At 38.6% G+C, this 8,606-nt stretch overlaps 1 protein-coding gene across 1 annotated transcript in view; it reads right to left on the bottom strand.

Annotated features, from left to right (window-relative positions):
* The window catches only part of LOC102260074 (chromosome unknown open reading frame, human C18orf63), a 20,465-nt gene extending 15,476 nt beyond the window's left edge, over window positions 1-4,989 (bottom strand). The window contains exons 1-3 of the mRNA XM_014535967.1: window positions 4,856-4,989; window positions 3,101-3,179; window positions 1,076-1,132 (exon numbers count right to left, since the gene is read on the bottom strand). Of these exons, the coding sequence (XP_014391453.1) occupies window positions 1,076-1,132; window positions 3,101-3,179; window positions 4,856-4,989 (270 nt within the window). The remainder of the gene's footprint in view (window positions 1-1,075; window positions 1,133-3,100; window positions 3,180-4,855) is intronic.
* Window positions 4,990-8,606: the final 3,617 nt, after the last annotated feature.

The following is an 8,606-nucleotide window of genomic DNA, read 5'->3' as shown; positions in this document are numbered from 1 at the left end:
ATAGTTGGTATAAATATTCTTTTACTAAATCAATACTGAAATGCTATATATTCTTGTGCTAAAAATAACTGTTTTGATCCTTATTATTCATTTCTAAAATCGTATTGTATCTATTATTTTTGTAACACATTTGTCAAAAAACAACATAATGTTTACCTTTAAGTCAATATATTAATAAAAGTATTAAATTCCCCCAAGAGTGTGACAGTAAGACAGCAAAGGAGTCCCCACAAAACCATGAGACATTTCCACAATAAAGGACAGAGTTTTGTAGGGATCCCTGAAGACCTAGTTTCTAGTTCTAGGTAAATGATATACCGTAAATATGGTTCTCATAGTTCAGATTTGTCTTAGCCAAAAGATTAAAGAATACAGCTTTCCCATAGATTATGACTGACAGCTGAAACCAGCTTTCGGGTTCTTCAGAGATTTCTTATGGAGTTGCAAAGCACCTTCGGGTATTGTTAAGACGTTATAATCCTCCTAGAACCTAAAGAAAGTATCTAATCTTGGAGTTGACCAGAAACCTCATTATCCCAAACCCCAGTTGATCAGCCTGCTAGAATAATCCAGAACACAGTGCGCCTCAGAGAAACATGCAGAAACATGAAGTGAGCTCTAGCCAAGTCTCCATGGTCTGAGTAACTGAGACACAAGAGGTGCTCAACCGAGGTATTTATATTTTCCTTGCTAAGATCCAGAAATTCATTACCATGTAGAATACAATTTATATTGTTTTGTGCCTCTGCTTATAATATTTTTGTTTCTCTGGGTTTCATTTTCTTCATCTTTAAAATGGGGATATTCAGTTCTTGGAAGTTATATATGCTAAATAAGATTATGCCATGTAAAATGCCTGCAAGAAAGTATTCAACAAAAAAATAATCCTCTTCCCCTCTGTCTCTACTAACTGTGCACAAATTAATTGCTTGAGAAAAAAATTGTTCAGCTCTTTCACATGCATAGTAACAAATTATGAGAAAGATACTCCAATTTTTGTTGGCTTATAAAAGAAGTTGAATACAAAATCAATATAAACAGCATCTGAAATTATCATCTTTAAAAAAAAACGTACCTTAGCTCCATATTTTTCAATATAGGCATTAAGTTTTCCAGCTTTATAAAATGGTATCTATAACAAAAATCCACATTTATAAAGATGACTTAACATATATTAAATAAAGCAATACATAAAAGACTTTAAATGTTACACAGCAGAGAGCACAGAATCAGGCCATCATCCTGATAGCTTTTATGCCTTGGAGAAGCAAGTGATGACCACTCTCTCCCTGAAATAGAATCTGTGGATACATTCTCAAAATGAGGAAAGCCTTTCTGGGGGTGACATGAACCAGAAACCATAAGAAGAAAGAGTCCAATAAATATTTAACATCTTTCATAATATACAGTAAGTTATTATATCTTAAGAAGGAAAATGGACATAGTGGAAGATCAGAGAAAGTTCAAAAGGCCAAGGCGCTTCAACTCACCAATGAAATAAATACAAATAAAAAGAAGATATTATTGCCCTGACCAGTTTGGCTCAGTGGATAGAGCGTTGGCCTGCGGACTGAAGGGTCCCAGGTTCGATTCCAGTCAAGGGCATGTACCTTGGTTGCAGGCACATCCCCAGTAGGGAGTGTGCAGGAAGCAGCTGAATTGATGTTTCTCTCTCATCGATGTTTCTAACTCTCTATCCCTCTCTGTAAAAAAATCAATAAAATATATTTTTTTTAAAAAAGAAGATATTATTTGTAAGCTAAAAGATTGGCAGGTGTATAAAGGTTGAGCATATCCAGTATTTGTGAGGATGTGGAACAATAGGCTTTTTCATACATCATTTGTTAAAAATGTAATCTAGAAGAACTGTTCAGATAGCAATTTTGCAGTATCTAGATTACAGTTAAAATGGGCTGCCATCCCTCTTCTAAGAATTTAATCCATAGAAACTACCAAACGAAAATTATATAATTTCAGTAATGCTTTCCGAAGCACTGTTTGTAATAGCACAAAACTAGAAACTCAGATATGTATAAATTATTTTATAGCCATACAATGAAATATTTCACAGCCTTAAAATTGAGAAAGATACATGTGTTGACAGAACAGTATCCAGGAGAGGCTGTTAAAGGGAAAATGAAAGGCAAGCTTTAAAATAGTATGCATAATAATTCCTTTTTAAATAATGTTGTAAATTTTTTTATAGCATGTAATATATTTGCAATAAAGCAAAACATTTTTAGGTGGCTATTCTAAGATTAGATATTTTGAATTTACTAGAAAGCTAAAGAACAATCTCTTCCTTATTCCATAAAATTTCCAGGTAGAAAAAACACACACAATTAAGAGGTATGAGTGTCTAGTTGTTTACCAACAGCTTGTCTTTCTTAAAAATGATATTAAGGATGAGAGGGGGGAAAAAATGAACATATAACAATATAACCTAGAAGGAAAATAAAAGAACTAATAATTTTGTATGGTTTATCAGCACTGTTAATAAATGTTGATTTCAATAAATTCTGGGAACTTAAAATCTCAGAATAAGATCATTTCCAGAAAGATATTTGACAAAAATCTTAGGATGGTATGATTTTTATACAGAATTCTGACCCTTCATTATAATTCCTAGTTATATACAGCACAGGGAAATGTTTCTTGTTCTAATTTTACTAAGTGTAAATTTTTTTTTGGTAATTTTCCAAATGAAAAAAAAATGTTGATCTAAATTATTTAAAAACAATTGGAGATTTGATGGAATGAGAAACTTCTTCCTTTATATTAAGTGGAATTCTAAAGAATAAAATATGAGAAAAGGATTATATCATTAAAAATGTTGCAGTAACATATTAATCATCATTTGTAGTCTTCATCTTAACATTTATGACACAAAAAACTAAATATGAAATTAGAACCACAAAAATAGATTTTGAATGTCAGATATATCAATGTTAAAGTCTGCTATGCTTCAAACTTCAAAACACTATAATTAGTCTTCATAAACCATCTTCAATTTGAGCTATAATTAGTACCTGAATTACTGTTTATCAATATTGCCCCAAATAATTAGTAAGAATACTTTATAAAATGTTAAAATACTAACCGCCATCACCACCCAAATTTGGCTAAATATTCCAGGCACAGGTGATACAAGAATATCTTGGTGCAAAAACAGCAACTGCCTGTGGAGATAAAATTATTCATTTTGAAGTGGACTTGTCCACTATCTGTTTTTTCCTTTAACGGAACATTTTAAAATCACTTAGCTCCAATTACAAGTTTAAGTCTCTTCCAGGCAAAGATTGTGTTATAGATTTCTGTATCTCTCCCCACACTTAGCATTACCTTGAACACTGTAGGCACTCAGCCAAGACTTGAATTAAGGGAATTTTAAGTTACAGATATTGATATTAATTTGTAAATTTGTCCCTGCATCTAAGTTTCTTAACCTCTTTCACCTGTGAATATGAATTCCCCTTTTAAAACCCCATTTCTATCGTAAGTGTAGACTTAAAGAAGTCTTAACACTGAAGAATCCAGCTCTTTTAACTTCCTTTTCTTCCATTTTCCTTTGTTTTTTTAAGTGGTGGTTGGGGGAACAGGGGCAACAGTTTAAGGACTCAACTATCAGTGAATTTATCAACTAGTTCAATGTTAGAACTAGATTCTTTTCCTGCAAAAATGAAAATTTTGTCCAAGTCAGATGACATTAGTGATTTTAGTTTAGCATTTAACAGCCAAATAAACTTAAAACAAAAATTGCTACAATTGAAATTATCAATAATTTTGTTTTCAAAGGTCAAGGAAAAGGTGGGAAAACACAAAAAGGAAGAGTTGAAAATATAATTTTCCAAATTACTAATCATCTAGGAAACCAATTTAAAAAACCATGAGTGAGTGTGTGTTGGGGAGGGGTTATCTCAAAAAGTAAGATGAGACAAACCCAGTCTCATCTTTGATGTCAGAACCTGGGTACAGCAGGTACTTGCTTTTACAAGGCCTGCCTTTGTCTGAATTTCTCAGTTACTGGGAGGATGAGTAAAAACATCCCACTCTATGGGCATGGCCTCATTCCATTTGAGAGCAAACGTGAGAAAATCTTGCAGACAGTTTTCTACCTATTTGTTCCCCAAATGGGTCACAGATAACTGCTCAGCAGGTATCAAACTACATACTAGCAGGAAGGGTAAAGGCTCCTAGATGCACTTGGGTGGGAATATATACAACAGGGAGAAGAAAAGTTTTGTTAATAGGAGAAAAATGGAGGACACCCCAAGTGTCTTTCTTATTTCTGACCCCTAGCAATTTTAGAAGTGTTTGTTCCTCCCCAAGAAATTCAGTTACAGAGAGAATCTTGTCATGTATTCTGAGTCTTTTTTTGAGTGCCTCAAACAATTGAAAGGACTGGTACGCGGTGGGTCCTCAGTAATCAGGGAGTTAGACTTGAGGCTTCAACTTAGCTGCCTTCCAAAGACTATATTGGGTTAGACATTTCAAAATAGTTGTTGGAGAAATATTCTTCAGAAATACTCTTTATTGACCTGAATATTAAGAAATTATATTAATTTAAAATGTTTACAGTATCTCTTAAAGTGCCTCATAAACAGAAGGTACTCAGTATTTATTAATTGCTACCTCTAAGTTTTGAGGAACCTGATTTATTTCACCAATGTCTATAAACAGTGAGATATTCTATCTCAAGTATTTTAAATGTAATCCTATATACCTAGCCCAAACAAAATTTTATTTTAAAATAATATACACAAACTGAGTACTTTGCTTTAAAGAAGATACTTCTAAAACAGCTCTCACAGGTCTTAAAAAGTTTAGAAACCATTAGTTATAAATATATTCTTACCTGCACATCTTAATTTGTGTACTTCTAATCTCGGTATCTGCCACCCCATTATGCAATATTATCTTGACGGCACAGAGTTTCTGTAAATCTGGAAGTGTGATGAAGAACAGTGACTGCTGCCTAGAATCATTCATATTTTCCTGTTGGCTAAATGCCTCGGCAATCAGGCCTTTAAAATCAAACAGACAAACAAACAGCAATAAAAAGGTAGTAAACTATACCAATGCAACAGAATTATTTGATATTGTGTTGAAATCTTTATAATAAAAGCATAATATGCTAATTAGACTGAATGGCCGAACAGCAGAATGACCATCCAGATGACCTTCTGGACGAAGCCAGGGCTGGAGGGCCTATTCCATTGCACGAATTTCATGCATCGGGCCTCTAGTAAGATAATAAAAACAAATAAAAAACTTTAGCAGTTAAATGTCACTGACATGTTACCTTTAAGGTTCTCTAATAATAATCTAGAATTGTTTGGTATATGTTTGTTGTTTTTTATTTTTTTATTTTTATTTTTTTTAAATATATTTTATTGATTTTTTACAGAGAGGAAGGGAGAGAAATAGAGAGCTAGAAACATCGATGAGAGAGAAACATCGACCAGCTGCCTCCTGCACATCTCCCACTGGGGATGTGCCCGCAACCCAGGTACATGCCCCTGACCGGAATCGAACCTGGGACCCTTGAGTCCTCAGGCCGACGCTCTATCCACTGAGCCAAACCGGCTTCGGCTGTTTGTTGTTTTTTAAAAAAATATATATTTTTAATTGATTTCAGAGAGGAAGGGAGAGAGATAGAAACATCAAACACTTCTAAGATTGCTAGAGATCAGAAATAAGAAAGACACTTTGGGTGTCCTTCATTTTTCTCTTATTCACAAAATTTTTCTTCTCCCCATTATGAGAGAATGATGAAAGAGAATCATTGATTGGCTGCCTCCTATACTCCCCCTACTGGGGATTGAGCCTGAAACCCAGGCATGTGCCCTGATTGGAAATAGAACCCTAATCTAGTTCCTGGCTATTCTTAGCTTTCATTTTGATCTTTCCTATGAAAATAATAATTGTTTTAGAAATCAAAATATATAGCAAAGTTTTCTGCTGTTTTAGATTATCTCTGTAAAGTACTTCAAAGTTAAGGAATATATTTTCATCATTTTATATGAAAGAATATGTTTACTGAATGCCTAAATTATCTAGTTTCCTTTTCCATTAGTTATCTGGCTGTAAAATGTCTATTTGGGACACATTTTACAGTTCATAATTCACAGAGTATACCTTTGAAGTCTATCTTATGTGTTAAAGAAAAACTGGATTTTAAGTTCAACTTCTCTAATGTGCACAAGTACATCAGGGGGAAAAAACTGTGATTGTACCACTTCAAACTTTTTTGACATCAACATATTTTCTCTCTTTAATAAGAAAAGTAACACATACAGCCTGGGAATCTGCAAGTGTGACTAGCCTTAAGTCCAGTCTCCGTAACCAAATGCCTGTATGGTGCCATTTGAGCAAGACTTCGGGTTGCTTCTCCTCACTCAAGAACCACTGTGCTTAACTTTTTCTTTAAAAAGTGAAAGTACTCTTAGAACCTTTAACAAATTCACACAAGGTGTTCATGACCTAATGATTTCTGACATTGAAAATAAAAATATTATGTCCCTCTCTCTGCTTTTCCACTCTCTTCTATGTAAATGCTTACTGTTGTGAAAAGTTAACACAACATGAAGTACAAACGACTGCAAACACAACCTACTTAACAATTTTGCCTGAAGTTCACTTCCTGTGAAGCGTTTTAGTAAAGGCATCAATAATGAATGAGGTGCAGCATAGACCACAGAACTGATTATGGCTTGGGTCCAGAGGCACAAGTCTGCGTATTTTAAAGAAAATGGGTCACATCATTGTGGGAGAAAATCTGCGATGTCACTTTCATTTCTAAAACACATTTTCCACTCAAATTACTTTCTATTCATTTTCCCAATAAATACCTTGTAGCAGAGTTAGCAGGAAATTCCTTTGAGGGGCCCTCCCCTTGTCAATCCTCAAAGACTGATCAGAAAATTGCATGTAAACAACTCTGACCTGTTCAGAAATAGGCCAGAATTTATTTACTTTCATCATTTAGAATCACCTTAACATTTTCCTAGATTGTATAAGCACACGATGAGGCTCAAAACCTGGGCCGTCGCCTGATAAACACGTGGATGGAGCGCTAACACCGGGCTCCGGAACAGCTGCCCACCAAGTTCTACACCTGAGGACTTCGAACCCAGACAGAACCTAACTTCCTGCGGCCACTGAACCTAAGTCTAAGCAACTTCCGGCCCACCTGGAGTCTGGAGCCTCCTTTACTTCCGCCTCCGCGGGGCCTGCTGGGAAAACAGGGACAGGAAATCCCACAGGCTAGTTTCTTTCCTCTCTGCGCCTCATGCTCTTACGGACAGAAAAGGGCTGCGGGCCTTTGGGGAGGAATGTTTCTCCCGCCCCTCAGCTACACCTGGCGTTCCCACACCGTTTCCCCACCACACACGGGCGGGCGTCCTGTCCCGTGGCCGAGCCCCTTCCCTACTCCGTCTGCTCCTAACAGCAGTCAACCGAGCCCGCAAAACGCTTCTGAAAACGAAAAGCAACGCCTTCCAAGCTGACGCCTCCCGCCTCCCGACGCTGATGTGTGGGCCTCTGCGGGGAAGAAGCCGCGGGGTGTGGGGCAGGACCTGCAACGGCCTCCCTTGCTCCTTCTTCGGGTCCTTCTGCGGCTCCCTCGGCAGATGTTCCCCGTCTGTCCTCACCTCTGTGGGGACACTGCGCGCGCGCGCGCGCGCAGTTCGCCCTCTGCCTCAGCGCTCTTGGCTCCACTCCCAGCATGCCCTGCGCGCCACCACTCCAGGCCGCTCTGCAATCCCAGCATGCCCATCGCTCCGGGCAAGCCCCGCACACCACGTGCTCCGGCCATGCTCGATAATTCACCACACCCTGTCCGCTTCCACAGTCACCCACACGCCCTTGCTTTCCCCGCCAATACCTGCCAGGCTGCCCCTGTGGTTCCCTGAGAGAAGAGCTGGGGTTGGGGCCAGTGGGTGGGGCCAGGAGGCCCTTGCCGTCCTCGTCCTCGAGGGAGAGGAAAGCTGCATCCTTGCAGTAGGGCCGCTGGGGAACCACAGGCACGAAGCCCCGCGCTGCCTACGCTGGAGGGCAGTCCGGCCTCAGATACGCAAGTCCACACTTGGCGTCCCCCGGAAAGACCTGCGGCGGCTGAATTGTCTATGACTAGGACATCCTGTGGCGCAGTGTGAAGGGGAAACCTGGGGCAAGTGTGGTACAAATATTACTAATAAGAGCCTCCTGTGTTCCGGGAGCTCTTCTAGGAGTTAGTGATGGAGCATTAAGCAAACAACATTCCCTGCCCTCGTGGGGCTTACATTGTACTTGGGGGTCGGGGGACAAATAAATAAGCAAAATATTAATATGGTGGATGCTGATGGGATAGGGAGCCAGGGAGTGTTGGGAGAGGCCGTTACAGAAGTCAAGAGGCCTCCTGGGCAAGGTGGCACGTAGGACGTGAAAGAGGTGGGAGGGGAAGACCGTGCAGGTATCAGGGGAGAACATTACAAGAGAGGCATAGCAAGGACAAGGACCCAAGGGAGTTGGCTGCAGTGGAGCTGGAAAGAGAAGTAGTGACTTGAGGCCAGAGAAGTTAAAACAGACAAACAGTATCAGGCCTGGTAAGACGCGTTACATTGTAA

This window comes from Myotis brandtii, unplaced genomic scaffold (genome assembly GCF_000412655.1).
Source record: "Myotis brandtii unplaced genomic scaffold, ASM41265v1 scaffold154, whole genome shotgun sequence".
Classification (NCBI taxonomy): domain Eukaryota; kingdom Metazoa; phylum Chordata; class Mammalia; order Chiroptera; family Vespertilionidae; genus Myotis; species Myotis brandtii.
Note: the sequence above shows the minus strand (reverse complement) of the source record. Positions and strands in the feature narration are given on the sequence as shown.